This window comes from Chinchilla lanigera, unplaced genomic scaffold, assembly GCF_000276665.1.
Source record: "Chinchilla lanigera isolate Chin_1 unplaced genomic scaffold, ChiLan1.0 scaffold00018, whole genome shotgun sequence".
Classification (NCBI taxonomy): Eukaryota; Metazoa; Chordata; class Mammalia; order Rodentia; family Chinchillidae; genus Chinchilla; species Chinchilla lanigera.
Window position 1 is genome coordinate 4617817 of NW_004955419.1, and position 10274 is coordinate 4628090.

Consider the following 10274-nt stretch of genomic DNA (forward strand, 5'->3'; position numbering starts at 1 on the left):
CCGCGGCCCCGCCCCGCTCACCCGTTGACCTGGTCGTGGCACGTGCCCCCGTGCGCGCACGGCTGGCTGTGGCACTCGTCGAGGTCCAGGTGGCAGCTGGCGCCCCCGTAGCCCGGCGCGCACACGCAGCGGTAGGAGCCCACGCCGTCCAGGCACGAGCCCCCGTGCAGGCAGGGCGCGGAGGCGCACTCGTCCACCTCGGCCTCGCAGGTCGCACCTGGACGGGGCCGGAGACAGAAACCCGGCGGTGCACACCCAGGCCAGGCGAGAGCGGCCTGCCAGCGGTCGCGTCTGCTCCACTTACAAGGGGCGACCCGCGCGTGCGGCTCCGCACAGAGACGACCCCTCGGCTCCTTCACTCAGAGCAGGTGCCACATCCCTGCCCTAGTGGAGCCCTCAGCGGTCGAGGCCTGGAGCCGGGATTGGGTCAGGACCTAAGCAAGGACTGGCTTTTAGTAATCACAAGCTCTGGGAGCGAGGGAACCGGATCCTGTGAAAGCAAGAGCCAGGTCCCTGACTGGGGAATTAGAAGGGAAGGCTTGTTGAAGGAAGAGATTGGGGTTTTTGACACAGGGTCTCGCTATGCAGTTCAGGCTGGCCTTGAACTCACTGTGTAGCCCAAGCTGGCCTCGAACTCACAGCGGTCCTTCCGCCTCAGCCTCCCGAGTGCTGGGATCACAGGCTTGCACCACCACCACCACCACGCCCAGCAGGAAGAGATTTTTGAAAGATTGGGATACCTGGCTCCTGGATGCCAGGTGACTGCAGTTGGTCAGGTCCTGCTGGGGGTGGGGGTAGGGGTGGGGCCCTGGAGCAAGAGGAAGAGCTGGCAGGTGAGGCAGGAGTGAGGTGAGGGCTCAAGGCTGGGGGCCAGGTAACAGACTCTGAGCTCATCCTAAAAGTTGTAAGTAGCTGAGTGAGGTGGTCCTGTCTACATTCCGGAAGGCTCGCTGATGTCTTTAAGGAGGGACCCCTGGGAAGAGCCGCTGGAGTAAGGTAACCAGCCACGCTGGCTGGGTAGCTGCCCACGGAGAATCTCGTGATTTGAAGATTCACCCTGGAGCTCAGGCGTCATTACAGACCCCACTGTGCCCTGCTCCACCCCTGTCCCCCCCACACACAGTGGGTTTGGCCATGGGGTGGAGGGGCCCAGCGGACTCCCGCTGGAATCTTCCCCTTCCCAGCTCAGTGAGCACAAAACACAGTCCCTCCTTCCCATGACCCTCCAGCTCCCCTCCTCCCCTCCCACCCTCTGTGCCAGGGGGAGCCAGGCTCAGGCCTCCTGGAATCCCAACCTCCCCCTCCCAGCCTGGAGTGGAAGGAGAGAGATGAGTCATGGCAGACGCTGGCTCACACCCGGGAGTTATCAGAGCGATGAACTTCCGGTGCATGCACACCTGCCAGTGTACGTGCACACGTCACACGCAGCAAGGCATTCAGAGAGCCCGGATGCCCACGGACAGGGCAGATACATGGAGGCCCATGAAGCAGACCTTCACACGCACAGAGACACGCGGATAGACGTGACCACACTTGCATGTGCACAGCCGGCACAGCCAGACACCAGACAGAGGACAAACAAGATATGGGGAAGCATCTCACTGCATGCCCGCACCTGGAACTTGGCCCCCCAGTCTCTGCGGTGACTGCAACTTGCCCTTTGCTCTCAGAAGGGTTGTGCAGCGTGTTCTGCACTCAGGGATGTCTCGGACTGTGGACTGCGCTAGGCTGAGCCCCACTCAATAGCCTGTCCCCTCCTACCAGCTGCACCCTTTTCCAACCTCCAGGCAGCAGCTACAGGGTGCCCAGGCCTCCAGGCTGGCGGAGACTGGGCAGCTGTTCTCCGGAGGCCAGAATTATGTGTGCTCAGTGCTGGTCGCTTTTCTGAGCACATTGGCGTCCCAACTGGAACAAGACCGCGAGTGGTCTCCAGGCTAGGACCTCAGAGGACAGCAGAGGACAGAGGGTCTGTGTTGCAGCCTTATATCCTGAGCTCCCTCAAGGGTGTTCTCCCTCTAGGGCCATCGGATGAGCCAGACGGTGTCTGCGTGACAGGTCTGGAGTGAGAGAACGCTCCACGTGCTGTCTGGGTGTCCCCGAGAAAGAGAAACCAGCCCAATCTGCCAGGCTGCTCTGCATTGCCAGGGATGCCTGAGGCTGGGCTCCACTCCAGAGCCAAACCCAGCTGTGCAGAAGGGGTCGAAATAGTGTTTGTCAAGTGCCTGAAAGAGGCCAGACACCCAGACATACACACTGTCCCTGGAGCTGCCAGGTCGGGCCAAGAGGCGGCAGTTCTGTAGTAAGCCCAGGAGTGGGGTCACCCAGCACTGCAAGTATCCTGGGGCAGCTCATGACTAAAGCCAGAGCTGAGTCGGGCTATTTAGACTGGTAGCTCTGGGTAGGAACCACAGTCCAGGTCTCCACCCAGAGCAGCGCAGACATTACCTGCATAGCCGAGAGGGCAGTGGCACTCAAATCGATCAGCCAGGTTGCGGCAGGTGGCCCCGTGGTGGCAGGGCCAGGATGCGCACTCATCGATGTCCAGCTCACAGTGGGGACCCTGGAAACCAGGCACGCAGTAGCAGCGGAAGCCGTTCAGATCCGGACCCTGGGGCACACACAGGGCGCCGTGGTGACAGGGCTGGGTGGCACAGCCCTGGGGCTCCATGGGCTCACAGGTGTGGCCGCCGCTGTCTGTTGTCTGGCACTTGGTCCCTGGAGTGCACGGCCCTGAGCCACATGGGTCTGAGGTCTGACCACTCGGGATCTCTGAAGGCACCGTCCCTGTGGAAAGAGGAGAGAAGCTGGGCAGGGGCTGCATGGACACCACTTCCCACACTCGGAGCCACAGACCCCAGCAGGCAGCCCGGATCTGTCCATGCTTGGGGGTGCATGAGGGGCTGGGGTGCAAGGCAGGGGCCCAGCAGGTTGCAGTCCTCTACACCTGGGGACTGGTTTCCAGTGTCTCCAGAGCAGAGAAGTAGGCCTGGTGCCTCGCACCCTGGCAAGATTAATGAGAAAACACAAGGCTATGAGTATCCCCTACACGGTCTCCTCCCATCCTGGCAGTGGCCGTGCCCTGGGGGACAGGGGCTGTCGTGGTGCCCAGTGCCCAAGCAGCAAATAGACTCAAGAAAGAAAAACAAGGCTGTCGTGAAGGTCTCAGCCTGGGATAGGCGGCACTGTCCAGCTTGTTTGGGCCACACCGGGGAGGGATCCTTTCTGGATTCCCCTTTCTGCACCCCGCTCCTGGAAGCAGGCCAGGAGGACTGGGCATCAGCCTGAAGGAGGGGGCGCTTCCCCTGCCCTGCCCCTCTGCTGTCGGGGCCTGGTAACTCCATCCCTGTGTGAAATCCGAGATGTCTGACCTCGGCCTCCTACAAGGGAAGGGTGACTTCAAAGGCTGGACCTCACCCCCCTCCCACCTGCTGGCCTGGGAGCTGCTGGAGGGTCCCCAGGCCTTCACTTCTTCCCCCACCACTCAGCAAGCACCTGACCTGGACGTGGGGCTGGCCAAGGTCACGGGTCAGAGCAGGTACTGAGCCCCCTGGCACCGAGCACCTAAGTCAGCACTTCGAGGTCTCCAGCTTGGCTGGGACTCGAGACCCAGGGACCCTCTCTCCCATCCCCCACCCTCCCTACCTGACAGCCTCCTCACTCACAGGCCTGGGTTCAAATGCCAGCTCAGAAAATGACTGCCTAGGAGACGGTAGGCAAGTCCTTCTTCCTACCGAGCCCTTCCCAGCCCAGAGAGGGAATGAGAATAGTGTACCCCTCGGATGAACAGTAAAGGGTCCCAAGCTTGGATGCTTCCTGCGGGAACTTGCTGGGGTGGGGGAGGGGCTTCCCGCAGGAGCCCCACCTGGAGCTCCCCTCCCCCGTCCAGGTTGTCATCTGGACGTTAACCAGGCCCCAGAGCACCAGGCCCCGCACCCTCCCCTCTCCCTCTGTGAAGCCCCCAGATAAGGCTGCCAGCCTTGAAGGCGTCATCCACATGCCGACAACAGGGCTGTCCACTGGCCCAGCCCCCACACTCCCCAGCAAGCCCAAACAGGGCAGGGGACAGGGGACAGTGAGCTAGGGAGATATGGGTGACCAGTCCCGCCTCAAGTGTCCAAGCCCCTGGTGCAGCTCAACACAGGCTCATCCGTTCACACTGGGGGCCCAGCACCTGCTAGGGCCGGGGGTGTGTGGCAGAGCACAAGGAATCTAGAACACGTTCAGGACGAGGGGACGGCTCGCACTGCGATGCGCTGCTCTGCCCTGGGCGTCCGTTCCCAGGTCCCCAGCCCCTCGGCCAGACCTGGTCCCGGAGGAGGGGAGGAGGAGGAGGCGACTGGGGCTGAGGTTTTACAGTTTACAGTTGAGTTTCCCAGGTTCCGAGGGCTGGGTGCCTGCATGCACTGCCCGTGGGGGTAGGGAAGATGGTCTGATAAGGGGAGAAGACCGTCTTTTGGGATGGGTATGGGTCGAGCTCCCTCAGGAAGGGCATAGGTTTTGGGCATCAGATCTGGGTTGTATCTGGGGTGCAAACAGTAGCCCCAGGAAGGGGCATTGGGAGGACTCCGAGGTGACCCGTGTGCAGCCCTGGCACTCAGGGAGCCCTCTGGGTGGGGCTGTGGCCCGTGCCAGTTGGGGTCCCTTGGCCCACACGACTCGGGAGGACAGGGGTCACAGCTGCCATGGTGAAGGGACCTGGCTGCTGGGTCCTATGCAAACAGAACCCCTCTCAGCCCAGCTCACACAGCCCCTCACCTGTGCCCCCACCCCAGTCTGGAGCTGGGCCCCGATTCTGAGCCTGCTACATTGGAGAGCAGGGCCTAGACTGGGACATGGTGCTGGGGGTGGCGGGTGGGGGAGCTTCTTACAATCTGCCCTCCCTGGGGTCTTGGTGCCTTGGGGTCCTCCCAGGGCCAGCATAGATGGGCTCGGGAGATGGAGTTCAGCCCTCAGAGTAAAATGATTCGGGGAGGAAGTCACTGCCCAGTCCCTCAGCCCGAAAGGGGCTGGAATCAGAACCTGGTTTTCGCTGCTCCAGAGCCCCCAGTCCCGGGATTCCAGAGTGACCCGGAGCCCGCCCGATCCAGAACCATCATCGGCCCACGGCCCCAGAATCTGCATTGCGCCCCGAGGGGTGGGAACGCTGGTTTTCAGGGTGTCTGTCTTGGGGAGCCCGGGAGGCCAGGCTGGCTCAGAGAAGGGAGCAGGCGCGCGGGGGTGGGGCTGTCCCAGGCCAGTCTGAGGGGCGGGGCCTGTTGCCAGGGCAACGAGGGGCCTGTGCTTATCTTTACAAATCCTTCCTGACCTCTGGGGCTGCCTGGGCTGACCTGGCAGGGGAGGGATTAACGGACGCAGCCTCTGTCCTCGACCTGCCTCCTGCCCCGCCGGGGAGGCAGGCGGGCCGATCCATTCACTGAGTGCCCACTACATGCTAGGATGGTGCATCTATTATTACATTGCTATACTTGGTTCGAACCAGAAGGGGGGGCTGTTAAGAAAACTTCTACTTTTTAAAAGCGAAGTTTGATTAAACTGCCCAGGATCAACCAACGGTGGTTCATGCCTCTAATTCTAGCACTCTGAAGGCTGAGACAGGAGGATCACCCCAAGTTCGAGGCCAGCCTGGGCTACATAGTGAATTCAACACCAGCTTGAACCATGGCAAGACCCTGTCCCCCCCCCAAAAAAAAATTTGCCCCAGGATCATCCCTTCAGAAACTAAGAACCAGATCCTTAGCGTGCTGCCAATGCGTGTGAAATCGCCACCTTCATATTTTATGTGGCTCAGCATGTCTTCCCCAGCCTCACACTTGCACCGGGAACTTTTCTCTAGAACGCAGCACCAGGGGCTGCAGGTGTGGCTCCGCGGGGGAGCACTGTCTCACATAGCGGGGCCCCGGGACCCTTCCCTAGTGCTTCTAGAGACGCGGAAAGGACTGGGATGCCGGTTGGAGCGGGCAGCCTTTCTTAGCTGCGCAGAGCCTCGCTCAGGGCTCTTAACTCCTACGGGTTGAGGTATTAAGCCCAATGGGCGACGAGTGTTGTATTAAGAGTCGATCTGGGGAAGTTGCCCATCCGGACAAGGCAGGAGGGAACATATCTCCACGTACCCACCCGATACCTCCTCATGGGTGGCGGGAAACTGTTGACCCGCTATGGCCGGGTGGTGAGTGGCGCTGAGGAGGGTTTCACAGACACCCACTCAGCCTTGGCACGAGAGCGCACACATCTCTAAAAGGTGGGAAAGTTTGGAATACTCTTTGTCAAAAAATGTCCGCGCCAAGAGGCCAAGAGGCAGCGTTCGATACTAGTGCCCTCTGTGCCTGGTGTGGAGCGTCCCAGCGTTTCCAACCCCGGTCTCAGAGCTCTGGGTACCCAGGGGACAAGGGCCGGTGAATCTGGACCTGCCACCTGCACGGGCCACTTTTAACCACTTCACTATTAACTATTAATAGACTTCTCCCTAAAATCTCCTTTGAAGTTGGGGTTCCATACCCAGAGCTAGGTCAGAGAAGCCCTGCCTCAAGTTCTTCTCTTGGCCTCAGAGCGAAGTTTGCGTCCTGTCTCACTGAGGCACGGAGAGGACTGACTTTCCTAAGGAGAGAGCCACTGTCAGCCGTGAAACCCTGGCCCTGTCACACACGCACGGCGTGCTCAGGGCGAGTTATGGCTCTCCCTGGCCCCCTCTACCTCCTCTATCAACAGCTGTATCAGCGCTGACCTCACCGGCCGCAGGGAAGATTAAAGCCTATCTGTCGGCCCATCGAGCAGTGCCTGCTGTAGGGGCGGCTGTGATTCACTCAACAGACCTCTGCAGAGGCGGACATCAAGCACCCAAGGATCCTGAAGCTGGGCGAGTGCGTATGGCTTCCCGCCCAATCCCTGCTCTGTACTGCAGGCCCCCACCTCCTCCGGTTGGAAGAGGGGCAGACATGGGGACCAGGCTGGCTGCCCCTTTGTCTGCTGGGCTCCCTGGGTGTTCAAGAAGGGGGGGTCCCATTGTACTCCAAGATGCTTGGTCCTCGCTATAGCAACCAGCGGGCCTCTGAGGCAGAGTGGCCGGGACGGCGGGGCCCAGCTCAGGGCTGGCAGGGTAGGCAGCACAGAAGTCCACCTCCTCTGGGATGGAAATGAGTTCTCCAGTACTTCCCCCTCCCCACAGTCAAGCCTTGGGTAATGGCATCCAGAAACCATCATCCACCTCTTGGGATCCCAGGGATGGGGCTCCCTGTGCAAACAAAGGCTCGGGGGAAAAGGTGCACCCCGGGGGCCAGTGTACCTTTCCCTCTGCACTCTGACCCGCTTTGTGCCCACCCTGCCTCATGCGCACATGGGTGCATGGTGTAAATGTACAACACGTGGCTACACACATGCATGGTGCATGCCATGGTACATGGGGTGTGTGTGTGTGAGTCCGCCTGTGGAGGGCCCACATGTGCCATGGCACCTGCTCATGTGGCAGTGTGTGCCCAGTGCATGTCACACAGGTGTGCACGCACGTGTACATGTGTGTTCTGCAGGGCACGGGCAGGCAGTCCCACAGAGTGGGATTTCATGTCCTTTGTGTGCAGAGAGCAGCCCCGGCGACCCAGCTCCTAAGCCCCCGTCCCTCCCTGAGCCTTGGTTTCCTTCCCTACACAGTGGGGTCCTCGCCCGGCCTAGTGGCAGCAGGAGAAGAGCAGGAGGGGAAGCTTTGAGCACACAGCCCCAAGGGAGGTCAAAGGACACCGTAGGGCTGGGGTCAGGAGGCGACCTCCCTGGCTACACAGAGCGCAGGCCGGGTCCTCCTCGGCTCCCTCCTCCAGCTGGAGGTGGAGGTAGCAGGGAGTGGGCACTTCCCAGACCTGGTGCCCAGGACGAAGCGCCCCCCAGGCCCCCAGTGGAAATTCCAGGCCCCATGCATATGTGTGTCCACTTGGATAAATGCAAAAAGCCCTGGCCATTAGGGGTCTGGCTTCAGATGACCAAGGCACCTGGGTCTGAGACTGCCAGGCAGGGACAGCAGGGGACACACGTGTATTCTCACCCACTCCCCACCCCACCGAGGACCCAGAGCAGCACTGCCCGCTCCAGCTGCCAGGCCAGGCCAGGCAGGGAGACCACGCCAGTGAGGGCCAGCTCCCTGAGGTCTCTTTCCCCCCACAGAGCTGGGGTCCCCTGCCCCCTCCAGGGCCCGCTGTCTCCAGCAGAGACCCCGGTTGTTCAGCCCACTGGACAGTGTACACCCCTCAGTAGCCTGGACACACTCAGCACACCCAGTCCCCTCTGCACGACTCCCAGCTCATCCACCCCACAACTTTCACACCCCACTGGCACCCCGACCCCAGCACCCCAATTCAGCAGGTCCAGGCGAGGCCCTGATCCTGCAGCTCCCCAGACTCCATCCCTCACACCCCAGGGCACTCAGCCCCAACACCCCTCCAAGGAGGGGTGCCAGCAGCCCCACATGGAATGAGACACGTGCGTGCACACAACACACACACACACACACACCTGGCGCCCAAGGCCGGTCACAGCCAGCACCCCACCACCCTCAGGGGGCACTGCCCCAAGTCCCAGGACGCGGAGCCCCACACAAGTTCAGAGGCCCGCAGCCCTGCTCTCTGCCACGCACTCCTGACTCCACGCAGGCCACTGGCCCTAGGGACAGACTCCACCCCCAGGCCCCACTCACCAGCCACCAGGGCGAGGGCGGAGGACCAGGGTAGCAGCAGCAGCAGCAGCACCAGTGGCGGCAGCAGGACAGGGCGAAGGGGACTGGAGTCCCTGGTCACAGGCCTGGCCAGCGCCATAGCAGCCCCGCTCTGCCCGCTGCTGTGGGAACGGGAGGCCCGGCCGGCTCTGCACCCCCCGCGTCCCTCCAACCAGCACTAATGCTGTGGACAGAGGCCCGGCCCCGCCCCCGCCCGCCTCCCCTCCCCTCCCCTCCCCCTCGGGCACCGACTGCAGGGGAGGGGTCTGACCCTCCTCCCTAGGCTCAGCTTGAGTCCCCAGCCCCTCCCCCGCCTCCTTGGGGACAGTCCTGTTGGGAGGGGCTGGCCAAGGTTGTCCAACCAGGTGATCTCATCACTGCAAGTCCTCGGTGACCCTATCCTTCCCGGCTCCACCCTGCGGGACCCCTCGGGCCAGGCCCGCCTGCCGGCTTGGGGCCCCCTCCCACCCAGCGCAGCCCCCCAACCTGCTCCTTCCCCTCCCAGCCAGGGCACCCACTCCCCAGTCTCCACCCCAGCTCCTGGCCCACCTCTTCCACCCCCTAGCCCCACCCTGTCGCCTCCCAGATCAAATCGAGGCCCAGGCCCCACACTGACTGGCCCCGGCCCTCCACAAACGGAGCCGGTTCCGCCTCTCCATTTGGCCTTGATCTCGCCCCTGCTGCGGGCAACTTCGCAAACCTCAGCGTGCGCCCTGAGACCCCATTCCACGCAGCGGGCGCTGGAACCCAAAGCTCCTCTCGGGTGAAGTCCAGTCCTTCCTGCTGTCTAACCTACGGTCTCCCGCTGCTCTGGGCTGGCTTGCGTCAGGCGGGGAGAGCAAAATCATTTGGCTGCAGAGGAGGAGGCCTTCAGGAGGAGCTGGACCCAGGAATCTAGGTCACCTCAAAGGCACAACAAAACAACGTCCCTTCTCTACGTCCCCTGCTGGGGAGGGGGTCCCCTTGATGAAGGGACTTTCCTGAAACGAGCCCTGTCCCTGCCAAACCATGCCTGCCTCCTGCCCAGCTCAGTGACCATGAACTCGCCCACGCAGGCCCGGGGCTCTGCCCTCCGCGTGGAGAGGCGGCGGCCGGGATGGGGGGCCGGGTGTCCACCGGGGTGAGCGAGGTTGCGTGGGGCGTCCGTGGCGGGTGGTCCCGCTGAGTGCCAGGCTGGGGGGGGGAGTTGCTGAACCCGTGGGAGTCACCGTCGCCCTCGAGCCTTACTCTTTGCTGGAGGGGGTCGCCCCTTGGTTTCAGGGACCCCTATCCACCTTTGATCCGCACCTCTCGCTTACACAGGAGCCCCCTCGTGGAAACCCCGCTCCCCCCACGTGGAAAGCACAGGCCTACGGCGCGACCTCCCGCGCCCTTCCCTGGGCCTCAGTTTCCTCATCTGTAACCTGGGAGTCACAACAGCTCCCGCTCCGCGAGGCCTTAGTGAGCCGCGAGTCCGCGGGCCTCGGCTTCCCTGATTCCCGAGAGCCCCAGGCAGCCCCGCGGGGAACGAGGAGCGGCGCTGCCCGCAGCCCGGGTCTCCGAACGCGTGGACACTGACACCCGCTCTGACCCGCAGCCCGCG

At 62.5% G+C, this 10274-nt stretch overlaps 1 protein-coding gene across 1 annotated transcript in view; it reads right to left on the reverse strand.

The window, feature by feature from the left end:
• Crb2 (crumbs family member 2) overlaps positions 1 to 8859 on the reverse strand; it is a 21793-nt gene extending 12934 nt beyond the window's left edge. Inside the window, exons 1-3 of the mRNA XM_005382918.2 lie at positions 8675 to 8859; positions 2446 to 2784; positions 22 to 217 (exon numbers count right to left, since the gene is read on the reverse strand). Of these exons, the coding sequence (XP_005382975.1) occupies positions 22 to 217; positions 2446 to 2784; positions 8675 to 8792 (653 nt within the window). The 5' untranslated portion in view covers positions 8793 to 8859. The remainder of the gene's footprint in view (positions 1 to 21; positions 218 to 2445; positions 2785 to 8674) is intronic.
• Positions 8860 to 10274: the final 1415 nt, after the last annotated feature.